The following is a 13,606-nucleotide window of genomic DNA, read 5'->3' on the forward strand; positions in this document are numbered from 1 at the left end:
AGCCCAAGCACAATTCAGATTCAGACAGCTTTTGCTTTTAATTGCAGTAATTGTTTGTACCCTCTGTTGAAAAAAAATCCAACAGACTGAGAATGGTTATAAACAGTCAATTCAGTTGCTGCGAAAATTAACTGTGCACCAAGCTTTCGTTCTTGAAACTGCTATTTGCAAAAGCAAGAGAAATTATCACATCCAGTCAAATGCAAACACTGGATGAAATACTTGGAAAGAGTCTCAAAAAAAATACCCAACCCAAACCAAAAACCCCCAAAATACTATACTCTGCACTCTCCCTTATGGTTAAAACCAGCAACTATGCATCTGTGCACCTCCTTGCAAGAATCTCTATAGGACCTATTCTGAGAGTATCTACATGCCACTCAAAGATCAGAGACCCCAGTGATCTTTCAGAAGGAGCTAACCATCACGTGAAGAATCTGAAATATCAGAAAATTGACGCTTTCGGCATAGGAACCAATTTGCACAACCATGTTACAAGACAGGTATAACAGTTACTCTATGCCACACTACAATTTCAGCTGAAAATATTTAAATGCCCAAATACAAAATTTCCCTTCATCTGGTGCACGGAATATCTCCCCATTCAGCTTCATTACAAATATGACCATTGCAAACAGCACGATACACACGGGTTGTTTTTCTACTCTCATGACATACTGGTATATGCCCATGGCTCTAGGAATAGATTCTTGGAGCACAACCATGGACCGTAGGGAAGGATAACCTACATCACATACACATGACTCTAAGGTTGCCTGTTTCCACTGCACTGCAGTCATTAACTTGGCTTCAATGGCATGTGGCTTCCCACTCTTGCTGAAATCTGTCACAATAATGAGCAAACCTAAATGGCCCACATAATCTGTAAAACAGATTGGTAAACTAGTAACAACGTGTTAACTACTAACAAGTGTTCTTCAGTTTAATTCATGGGTGTTCTCACTTTCCTGTTTGCAGGAAAGAAACAGTGAGAAAAAACCCTGCATTTATTACAGAGGAGCAAGCAGTTTAACACACCATGGATCAGTTCTGATGGCAGCAATGGTAATGAAAGCAGCAAACTGGACGTACTGTCTCTTCTCCCCCCTGCCCATTATTTGGCATCACAAAGCTCTCCCCTCCTTGTACATATTCTTACTCTACTTGAAAAAGTAGGGAAAAACAGTAATTTTTTGTGCTCTTGGTATGGTAGAACCTCCTCCCTTGTGAGAATCAATAGCTGCCTGGCATTGCATAGCAATGTTGCCCAGTGTTTCATCATGGGAAGGGCCTCTGGTGCCAGAAAGTACCAGGGTGTGAGAACTTGCTCACTCACAAGAAGACAGCAGTGCTGCATCTGGCTCAGATCACTGGGATCACAAGTTTAAACTTGGCCTTTAGTGCCTCCTTCTTCAGGGAAAAGCATTATTCCAAACACTACGCAGCATCAGGAGATATTACCTCCTTATACGCCACACTTTGATTCAAAAACTATCAGCAGAGGTTTCTGGGAACTTGCACGTGTTGTCTGCAAGCAAACAAACCTGCCCGAGACACAGGGCGAGGGTCATGCTGCAGCAGCTCAGCGCTGACTCCACGTGGCCTGCTCTAGCCTCAGCACTACAGACAACTCTCTTAGCCCCCTGCTGGGGCCCAACCAATGGCCCTACTGACAAGTCCTACACATGGAAACACTAGGGCAGATCTGCTGGCACGAATCAGCACAGTTCCACATTGATTTCAAATACAAAGGGGTGCCAAGAAACACCAGCTTTGAGATCAGACACAACAAAGAGCGATGTGTCTTAACTCTAAATGCATGGCAAGAGCTCTGCACAGGAGATTGAATTATTAATGATAGATACATCATTAATCCAATTTGTGATGTGACATCAGAGCAGCTGGCATCCATCTCTGGGCCATCTGCTCTGGCTACTGACTCATGGGAAGAGGGAAGAGGCAACATTCCATACCAGCAAAGCACCCGGCCATGACCTCAAGCACAGTGGTATATGAAGATAAATGATATCATTCTAACCTGACTGAGAATTGTCTCCTGTGTACTTCTCATCACATTGACTCTTGCAGAGCTGAATATATGTAAGGAAAAAGAACACAAAAAGATTTAAAAAGGACTACATTCAGCCCTGTCCTTATCCAGCATTTACTCTTCAGTTAGTTAAAAAAAAAAGTGGCAAAGACTCTTCTTTAGGTGTAATTAGATGTACAGATGTAGAGAAATAATATGAAAGCAAACAGACAGGCAGAAAATCACAGATACAACAGTGCTTTTATGTACTAACTTCCTGTATAATGCTTGTGTCCGCAAAAGAACCAACACTCACATTTAGCGTTTTAAGTGCAAATTGCATATGAATCTGAATGTTTCCAGAGAAAAAACCCAAACAACTAAAATGTTTGATTTTGCCTTCTGTGCAGTAATTTTAAAAAAAAAATTTTCTCAGTACTATCTAAGCTAATTTTGTATGCATCATTTCATGGGTCACTGATAACTGGACTTCAGAAAACTCAGTTACAAAACCCAACTCTATAGTGACTGAAGGGTACAGGTAGGTGTCATCCACCAGAACATTATTTCAAAGTAATTTTTAATTATTCTTAAAAAAGTTAAAACATGGAATTTTAATACTTTGTGCCTCTGAGATATCTTGAGTAATAACCCAATTCAAACTTTCTTAGAATTTACACAGGATATTCCCTAGAGAAGACATGCATACCCTCTACTTCAGATGAATAAACTAAAGTGCGCCTTGCACTTTGTACATTGCACTTGCACATTATTCATTTCATGTCACATTTAGGACACCAGTCCTGTCATCTAATCTGTGGTGATTGGTTCCTCTGACCACATCCATCCTCTGCCCATAGCAAAGCACTGGATTGCATGGAAGCGTGAAATCCATATTTGCAACCTTTGAGTTAAAAGGAGAGCACAGCACGGCTGCAGGAAACAAAGGAAAGGAATGATACAAATTCTCTTTTCCATCATTCTTGCACACCTTCCATCTTTTTTTCCTTTTTGCTGCGGGAGGGGGGTGGAGGCAAAGAAGGTGAAAGGAAAAGAGAAAAGAATGGAAAGGAAAAAAAAAAAACAAAATTCAGGAGTAGTTTTCAGTAACAAATAAAAATGAAAAAAAGGGGGAAATCCTGTACCTATGCTCTATATAAATCTTGTCTGCAACTCTTCCTGCAGAAAACTTTTAAAAAAACAACGAACCAACCAAAAAAAACAAGCAACCAACCAAACAAAAACACCCACAAAACCAAACCACATTTCAGTTCTGAATATTTCTTTTACCCTTTCCGCAGGAATCACCTGAAAGAACCATGTAAGGTAAGTTAAGAGGGCAGTTACACAGTTAATCTACTGCCAATATGTTCTTAAGAGGAGAAACACTACCTCTGTTGTAAATTTTTGAATGTGCAAACACTGGACTCTATCCTGCCAAGTCTCGGATGGACAAAAGGAGCATTAATCATTACTTAGGCTTCAGCACGTGGGAAGAGTCACATGAGAGTAATGCCCATTCATAGATCGTCACTGTAAGAACACTTAACACACTCTCAAATGTGTCAATACATTCTTAGTATGTTTTTTTCCATGTATAAAAATAATGTGCATCATTTTTCTATGTGATAAATATGGCACAGAAGTCCTTGGAGGTTCCTACACAGTGATCTCTAACCACACTCTGATATCCCTTATGGAGACTGTCAGTAATGGCAAAGAATGTGTCTGCATTTTTTAAGGTGAAACATGATGATGTAAGGATGTTCCTTAGTTTGCAAACAGTGTGTGAATGCTGAGAACAAGCCATTTATAATTGCGCTGATGCAGCGAAACATTAGACATTTGCATCAAAATTTGAATCATGCTCAAATGCTCTGCACTTACTGCTCTGTAAGTAAATAGTTTGTTTGATTTCCTTTTATCCTTCCTTAAAGAATTATCTTTGTTTTGAAAAATCCTATATGTCACCATTGCTGTCCATCTAAAATGAAAAGCCAGCCTAAAACCAAAACCACGCTCAAAGCCCCAGAATTCCAGAACAACTGAATTTTTCATGCAATGTCAGAGCACCCAGTGCTCTGCTACAGGCAGGAGACATTTCCACCACAAAAGTGAAACAGCATCATAACCTAGTTCTGGTGGATGCGCCTTGTTTTTTAGCTCAGTGGACCTTAAATCTTCACAAGCCATCCTTTCTGTTAGGCTGTGGTTTTTAACCTTTGTGGTAGGTCTCTACATCCATGGAGAACCCTTCAAAGGCCAAATTCCCTGGGCTCACCAAATGTATAAAGCTCCCCATATCTACAGCTCATTGCATTAGTGCTTTATTTACAAATAACTGCTCATGAGCTAATGAAAAGCTGAACTGATGGTGCTTTCCAAGAGTGGCAGTAGTACACAGAACATGAATGTGGCCTTGGACACAAGTTCCTAAATAAAATCCGCTTCTTAAGGTTACTGGCTTACACAGCCCAATGCACAGGGTAATGAAAAACAGATGAGAAAAGGGCTTTTATCTGTATTCCTACTGCTGCTTTTTACAGATGGCCACAGGTTTGCAATTGTTTTGTATTCATTATCTTTCACTAGGAGTATCATATCTGCACTTCTCTGTACCTGTCTTTGAGCTGTGTGTCTATTACAGGAAACCCATCGTATTGTATCTCACTTTCAAATCAACATCAAAGTAGCTATAAGTGAAACAGTAACAAAGATGAGGTTTTTAAATAAGGAATTAAAAAGAGATACATGTAACTTTAGCACTGCTTCTATTACAAAACTCTCTTGCACTCTAGCCCGAGGACTTCAGAACATCCTGCTACTGTAAATGATACTTTGCTGTTAATGCTAAAATACGTATTTTAGTACAAAGATGATGTCAGTTTTGAGACTTGTTTTTCAGTGATTGAACTTCAGAGTTCTTCCAAAAGTTGTGCAGATTTCTCCTTTGACTTGTTACTACATGCCCACACAATACTTGTGTAAGAGGGATGGTTTGAACAGTCAAATTTTACAGAATACCATCTATAAATTTCTTCCAATAATAGTTTTCCAATAATGCATCAATATTCAGTACTGCTATACTGAAGAAGAGGCAACCAGAAATAGTAGTGACTTTCTAAATACCTTCTATGCACAAGTGTCTTTACCCACATCATGGATAAAAGCACATTAAAATTCTAAATAAAACCCCTCCTCTAAAGAACATGGAAACATATCATGTTTACCAAGCACATCCTCAGCCTAAAATGTTGCCAGCTACTTCCTGTGCTTTCCACTTTCTATCTCACCCTACAGACCACAGGCTAAAGATACACTTCGCTCCTTTGCTCACAGAAGTCCAAACATCTTTACAGCCCATGTACAGAGTATTTTTGAAGCAAAGCATAAGATATGATGATTTACTTCAGACATTTTCAGAGGGAATGAACCAGGAGAAGATGACAACAGCTCCCCATGCTGCCAGCTTTGTTGCAGGACCTGCAACCCACTCCTTCACAAAGCATGTTCTGATGCACATGCAGTATCTCAGGTCCTGCTTGAAGGCTACACTTTATTTAAGGACTACCCATTGGCAAACCACGTGACAGCTAAGCATTAGATGTAAGTGCACCAACCAGATCAGACTGGCAAAAGCAGCTCTAGAAAAAAATCTCTTGAGATCCCTTTGGACTGTGGCCTACGTTCCTCCACAGAACCACAGACCCAACTGCCACATCCATGCTCCAGAGAATTAAAGCCTTTCTTTCTCTACTCAGCAGTCCTACTAAAGGGGCACAGCCTATGCAAATGCTCGAGTTTTCTTGCTTGCTCTAACGGTCAGTGAGAATCTTATTGACAATATAGACCCTTCCAGAAAAATACCGATTTCTAAACCAAGAAATATCACTCTGCTAAAAGCTATGAACCTGATGATGTGAAAGAAATACAATACCTGTTTGTTGTTTCCATTAGTAAAATGCAGTCTTTTGAGGGACACGAAGTGTCTTATTTTCCTATCAACAGAAATAATCATTTGTTACATGTCAAATGGTAAAGAGAGGGTGACACACCGCTCTTTTCCAAAGCAGAGGTCTCCCTACCCTCGCCAAGCAAGACACCAAACCCAGCACCAGACAGCTGGGAGACAAAGCACTCCTTCAGCGTGACAGCTATCTCTTTGTCCCAGGACACCTGATCCTTCTGCTCCTGCAGGAACTCACCTGCACATCTGGGAGCAGAATTTGTCAATGTGCCCATACTATGCTGCAAAGCTGTGAGCACATACAAGCAGGCACACAAACAAGGGGATCACCCAGCTGCTGATCCTTCCAGATGATCGGGTAACAGTCTGGATACTGTAGAACAACTTCATAAAGAAATGCATGATAACATGAGCCTTAGCATCAGCTTGCAGGTATCTATAGAGTAACACTGTTAATTGTTGCAACTTTGGAGTCCTTTTAGCCAGCATATGATGACATCAAAACGGACAAACATCACCAAAGAATATCACCTTCTCAACTCTGCCTACTCTTTCCAGATGGCTTCAGGTCAGCATTTACATCATCACCCTGCTACTAAATACATGGAGATTCATGTCAAACTTAGAGATGTGGTAATCACAGAGAAGGCCCTAAAAACCAAAAAGCAATTATGTTCTAGACAAGTTTGTTACCCTCCTTGACCGATCACAGGTGTTATCTTCACATGCTGCTGGATACTGTCTCCCGATTTTCTTCTTGCACAGTAAACTCCTTGCCATTCCTAAGCAAACACACACAACAGATACAGCATCTAAGAATACATAACTTGCAGTCAAATACTTATTTATTATTAGATAGGCCTTATGTAGAAAATCATTACATATTATGTCATAGTTGTGTTTTTTAAAATAGTGTAAAATTTATTAATGCAGAGTAGTACCTTTAACAGGCATTTGCTAATGCACGGACAGTATAAATATGCATTTTTATTTTTTTTTTTTTTGTGAGAGAGTATACAATTTTTATAAAGAATTTCAGGAGTGATCTACTTTGAGGTAGATGAGCAAGAATCAAAAACTCTTGCTAGGTAACACCATAAGCAGTGGTGACGGCAACACATCTAGAGAGTATCTCCCTTGGGAGCAGGAGAACTAGACTCTGTGCTAAGCACCATTCAGCTTTGAAGTTTTCAGTCATCAAGTGACGTGTATGCTAAATTTTAGCAGCCCTTCACCTAAGGATGTCCTTCAACAAATCTCAGGTAACCAAGAGCCTATTCTGTTTCCATGAATATTTTCTGATGGCCATAGGTATCATAGGCACTCTGTATCAGCAAAAGGAAAGAACAATTTCTTCACAGTGTCTTTCATCCTGTTCTATCATTCCTATGACTGGCCACTAATTTTCTTTCCATCCCAACTGCTACTGGAAAGCATCAAGAGGACTGCAGACTAATCAAGAGTCATATATGCATTATCCTTAAACAGTCCACTGACAAAGAGATAAAAGATATCCTCCTGTATGGATTGGAGAAGAAAGGAAGATAGAGCAGAAGGCTTTCTCTCCTTACCACCGCAAAGAAAAGAGATTTTAAGGAGGAAACTAACTGGCAGCAGAGTAGGGTGAAGGTGGAAAATGGGTGGAAGATATGTTCTCTGTCACAAATATGGATGGATGCAGAAGACACATAGGGCTTTTAAGCAGGCAGTGCTAGCAGCTGGGCAACCTATATAGATAAAGAGGAGCAAAGCAAGGTCTGCAGGTACTGCTATGAACCAAGGTGCACCTGCAAACAACTCCAGAAAGTGGCCCTCAAATCATGGCTGGAAGTGACTCAAAGGTTCAAGAACTACTCAAAGTTCATGAAGCAGAGAGTGAGACAGGGAAGGGTGAGAGATACTTCTGCAGTCTTAGGGGGACATATGACGTGGAACATGTAGCCCTTTTGTGGCCTGTCACCACCACAACAGAAGTTCACAGTGCACTGCAGATATTCTAACTCTAGAGAAACAAATCCCACTGCGTGCTGATGTATTTTGGTCACAACTGGTTAGGCCACATGGTGCTTAACGCATGCAGTTGATGAAGGCTCTGCACTTAGAACAGTTAAACCTTTTGGTTGCATGATGCAGCCACCTGAGAGACTGACTCAGGGACAAATTGCTACGTTCCACCTATCAAAAGGTCCACAGGCTCTACGCAGAACAGAACCACAGAAAATATTCTTATATTGATCTTAAGACGACAGATACGTAGAGGAGTTCAGTCAGAATCTAAAGCAAAGCTGAAGAAATCTGTAGGCACTTTTCTGAGGCATGGGCTGTTGTACCCCTAAGACATCTGAGAAGCAGAATGCTGGTCTTATATAAGCACTCATGAAAACCACATCTTGAGTTCTTTAATCCAGAACATTAGGAATAGAGCAGAGTAGAAATCTAAAGCAATTTTACCAGAGTTTATTTGCTTACCTTTCCCTTTTTAATAAATGTGTTGATAGTGTCTAAAAGATCTACACTGTTTTTATCACTTTTTGGTAGTTCAGTAATTTCCTTGCCAATAAGCTCTCCCTTGTGATATCCCATCATCCGTTCAAAGGCTGGATTAACATACTGCCAAACGAAAAGTACTTTAGGATAACACAAAACAGAACATAAAGAATAATTACTCACATATAAGTATGAAAGTGTTACAAGTTATACATCCGAAGTGGTAAGCATACAGCTTTACAATTGAGTGCTTTTCATAAAAAAATACTATGTAATGGTAAAACATTTTATCAAGCAGGCAGCTGAACACACAAAGTGATATGTAAGTGGTTACCAGAAGACAAAAAAAGAGAACAAAACCCTTTACTGGAACTAGGTTACCTAGTTCTGCTGCAGGTTTCATGCTGGTTTTACCATAAGCAACATTACTGTACTGAAAATTATAATCTAAATAAAATTACTGAAGGAAAAGCCTTTAAAATTCAGCAGGCATCAATGTGCAGCATCCAGAAATGAAGCAGTTCATTGCACAAAGCTTTCCAATGCACAACAAAACTAAAATAAAACAGAAACTACTGAACAAAGGTCTTTTTGGGGTTCCTCTCTCCAAGTTTCACAAAACAGTTAATTTTTTCCCCCCCTACCTGAATCACATGATCTTCACTGGTTATTTCTACAGCCTCCTGACAATGGTCTAATGCTGTAAACACTGCATTACAAGCCCTGAAATTAGCAAATTATTCCCATTAGTTTTATTGTTAGAACATTTTGGTCACTGTGAGTACATTACTATACGCTACTTATCACTAGATGAGTCATGAAGTAGCATGTTGCTTTGATTTAACCATGCCACCACTTCCATCATGATTTTTTTTTCAGGAAATTCAACTTCTGACATCCCTGTTGTTAAAGTGTTTTTGCTGCAGACCATACTGTAAATTTGCTTATGGGTACTGCAGAATCTTAACATTTCTTTCTCCAAACATACTTTAGACAGCAGGAACTAACAATCAGCAGTAAAAATAACAAAGGTCTGTTACATCAAAATAAGAAGTTTTGTGATTGTTAAAGATCAGGAACACAAAAATCACCACAATAGATATATGCAAAGTTTTCAATACATTAAATAAGTTGGCACTGTCAAAGAACTGTGATACAATGTAAGTAAAGGAAACAATTTAACATTTTGAAAATCCTAATCAGAAAAACATCAGTTTTACTGCTTACAAGCAATAATTCAGTGACTTGATTTCAATACAACCTGATCTTTATTAAGGGCCAAAATGATCTTTATGACCTCTATTTCCCTTTTTTTTTTTATTTCCAGGGGTATCCTTTAACCAATGCAGGAAAACAAAAGTCTTACCTTCTTACTGAGTTGTTTAAATCAGAATTTACATAGGATGGGATTAATATTAATATAGGCTCCAAATACTATGCAAAACTAAAAGGAACAACAGGCATATTTGCTTAGATACATGTCAGTACCTCAACTTTGATTTGGACTAATAGGAAACTAATTCTCTTCTATGTACCTCTCATGGCAGCAAACATAAATGCATCATGCATAAACATTCTTGTATACAGTTATTACCTAAAAGGAACATCTTGCTTCCAGACTGCATAATGGGGTTTGAATTAATACTGATGACCAGAGAATTAAGAAATACAGGACACTGCTACTTATGCTTATCACAAAAGTAACTCAAAACCAAATAGGAAAGAAAAAGAAATATGCACACAGGCAGCCACACAGCCGCATGGATGAATATTTGTAGGAAGAAGTGTTGTATACAGAAGACAACAGCAGTATTTCAGCTCATACAGTAAAAGGATGCTCCCAATGTAATTTTACAAGTGATTTTCTAGCAGTCTAAGCCAGCTTTAAAGTGCGATTTTGTGTTCACAACTGATTTGTTTCAGTGAACGACGCCTGTATGGTACATCAGCTGCTAACAAATGTCATTACACAAACTCTCTGAAAAAAACCACGCAGCTATGTTTGCACTATTCAAATCTTGGTATTTTCAGCTGATCTAGCAAATCAAGGCAACAACAGCACAAGTTTAAATGACTCAAATCCTCTTTGATTAACACACAACTGACCCAAATCCTCTTTGATTAGCACACAACACCCACAGATGTGCAATCAAGCTTCAAACCAGAAGCACCTACACAGAAAAGTAAAGTCTCCACCTGGAATGGAATGACACTTTTGACTGCTGACACCATCTTATATACTGCTTTCTTGGGCTGGTCCTTTTCCACTATGTTTCACTTGTATCTGAACACCTGAAATATCTTGGTTTTAATTCCACCAGCTAACTTTCTGAAAATGTTACTTGTGCTTGTTACATGAGCAGAAGTATTTAATTATCCTGGGCCTACATCTATTTAACTCTTTAACTATTCTGTGACTGTATCTGGCAGCGGCAGTAGAAAACCTAAGAAATAACACCCTTGTTTTTCCTAGTATTTCCTAAATTTTTCTAGTATTCTCCAATGCTGCCAAAAGTTTCCAAAACAGTCATGTTCAGAGGTGATGTGACTGTTTCTACACACACAACACTATATATACAAAAATATCGATATACAAAAGACATGATAACACAGAATACATTTTATATAATGCTATTACTTACATAAATTAAAAGAAAGTAGGCTCACAGTTTATGTAACTACATTCAAGAGAGCAAAAGCAAGCAGAATTACAAGTGGGTGGTATACTGCTGTTTCCATAAACTATATGGATGATAGAACTCTCAGTAAATGAAGTGCTGCTGGGTACTGACATTGTTTCCTTCTGATTTTAATGAATTTTAAGATTTTTTGTTGTGATGGCTATAAATAAACTTGCAGAAAAATATGGTAGAAAATATGTTAGTCTTAATTATCTGCATTCAAAATTGATGCTATGTATGTAGAGACACTCAAGCTGTATTTGCATCTTGTTCTTAAAATGAAACATAAACGACAAGCTTTGTGTGTATGAATGACAGACCAATCTTTCTGTATAAAACTCATGTTTCTGATCTGTGTTGACTTAATTCAGAATTCATTTCATATTGCAGTTACAACTGAACAACAAACCAAGTCAGGACCACCATAATACCTAATTAACGTCTAAAATTTCACAGATGCTTTATTTTCCTGCCAAGTTTTACCTATTAAAAATTGTGTGAGACCAAATTGTACTTCCCTGAAAATTTTACCATAATTGTGTTCTGCATGTGCAAACATATAGTCCCTTGAACACAAGTCACTTCGGGATTGGTTTGCAAATAAAATCTGAGAGAAATCTACTGCTTAAACAGAGAGACTGAAACCTGCAGAGAAGTGATAGCAGTTTCTGTAGATGGAACTGGAATTACTTTATAACACCCAGGAAACCACACCTTCTCTGCATGACATTCAACTTCAAGGTCTTTTTTCACACATTTGTATTGCAAACATATTTACATGCATATATAAACACCTATATTAAAGATGAATCCAGTCACATTAAAAAAAAAAGCGATAAGGGAATGAAAGCAGTATAATTTACCACAAAGACAAAAGATTGTGCTCCTCATCTGCTGATTCTTGCCCAAGCAAGAAAATAAAAACTCCGGATTTGAAGAGCAGGACCAAGATAAGAAGGAAACAATGGTATAGTATATTAGTTAACACACATATACAAAGCACATACATGCATAGCTGGGACGAAGTATAAAGTAACCCAGTACAACTATGCAGACCAAGTGGTGGATGTCTGCAGTTTGTTAACGTCCTACATACCGTAATTTGAAGAGAGATCGCACTTCCCCACGCTCTATTTGAAGCAGTTCATTGTAACAAGCCGTTATGCTGCTGTTCTCTAGGAATTGCTGGAAGACAAATCAAGCGTGAACGTGAAATAGATTAAAATGGCTTTAAGCTCTTATTTCTGTTCCTGCATCTAAAACCCTAACCTTACGAAGAGCGCTGGCATGAGTCCAGCAAAGGGCCACAAAGGTGATGAAGCATCTCTCTCCTGTGAGGAAAGGCTGAGAGCTGGGACTGCTGCTGACAGAGCTGGGACTGCTCAGCTTGGAGAAAGGGAAGCTCAAGAAGGATCTCATAAATATCTGAAGAGATAGTGTAAAAAGACAGTGCCAGCCTCTTGCCAGTGGTGCCCTGCAACAGGACCAGAGCAAATGGGAACAAATGGAAAAACTTTTTTTTTTCCCTGCTGTGAGGGTGACTGAGCACTGGCACAGGTTGCCCAAGCAGGCCATGGAGTCTCCATCCCTGCAGATCTTCAGAAGTCGTGTGGGGTGGTCCTGGGCAACCAGCTTTAGGCGGCCCTGCTTGAGCAAGGAGGTTGGGCAAGATGACCTCCTGAGGTCCCTTCCAACCTCAACCACCTTGTGGCTCTGTAGAAATAAAAAGCTTTTATACCTTTTGTGTTAAATAATCAACTTTTCTCCAGGAATGATTTTCTAGTTCTTAAGACAACATGGCTATATAAACACAAAACAAGTATAAAAATATGCAAAATCTCAACTGTGAATTTTCCCATTTGGTTTTAGCAACCCAGCTAGGAACACATAGTCCAAAAAAACCAAAACACAGTCTCTTAAGGCCAGTATTGCCTTGATGTTTCATTTTGAACATCTATCCTTAATTCAGAATGAAAATGGAAAACCTTAGGGACATAAAACATTCATGCTAAAACAAAGAAAAAAATTATATTTGGCATTTCATTTCTTTTCAAGCAAATACTGCAGCTGAAGCTCAGAAGGTGAATTAACTTTGCTCCACATGTAATTTCACTGAGCTGTCACTGTGAATTCAGAAGTGAAGAAAAGTATATAAAGTATGCAGCATGCTGACAACAGTTAACAAGTCTTTTTATTCTCCAGACGGGGAGAATGTCCTTTCTTTGTTAGGCAAAGGTAGTAAGCTGAAGGGTCTTGTGCTTGGTCCTGTTGAAATAAGAAACATCATGTTCTTGCAAAAGAAGTAGATTCTCCAAATTCACTTAAAATTTACTCCTCATTAGTAAACTTCTGCTACTAAGTGCTAAATCAGTCCTTCAGAAAGATATGCACTAACTCTAGTTTTCACAAAAAAAAGAAGGTCTTCTAAGAAATCTGTGCTTC

At 38.9% G+C, this 13,606-nt stretch overlaps 1 protein-coding gene across 1 annotated transcript in view; it reads right to left on the reverse strand.

The window, feature by feature from the left end:
- The window catches only part of PDE8B (phosphodiesterase 8B), a gene marked incomplete at its 5' end in the record, with an annotated part of 25,031 nt that extends 12,682 nt beyond the window's left edge, over window positions 1-12,349 (reverse strand). The window contains 6 exons of the mRNA XM_008946912.1: window positions 2,039-2,090; window positions 5,967-6,027; window positions 6,690-6,778; window positions 8,466-8,606; window positions 9,128-9,206; window positions 12,261-12,349. Of these exons, the coding sequence (XP_008945160.1) occupies window positions 2,039-2,090; window positions 5,967-6,027; window positions 6,690-6,778; window positions 8,466-8,606; window positions 9,128-9,206; window positions 12,261-12,349 (511 nt within the window). The remainder of the gene's footprint in view (window positions 1-2,038; window positions 2,091-5,966; window positions 6,028-6,689; window positions 6,779-8,465; window positions 8,607-9,127; window positions 9,207-12,260) is intronic.
- Between the last annotated feature and the right edge of the window lie 1,257 nt (window positions 12,350-13,606).

The sequence above is a fragment of the Merops nubicus genome, unplaced genomic scaffold (assembly GCF_000691845.1).
Source record: "Merops nubicus isolate BGI_N331 unplaced genomic scaffold, ASM69184v1 scaffold18699, whole genome shotgun sequence".
NCBI classification, from domain to species: domain Eukaryota; kingdom Metazoa; phylum Chordata; class Aves; order Coraciiformes; family Meropidae; genus Merops; species Merops nubicus.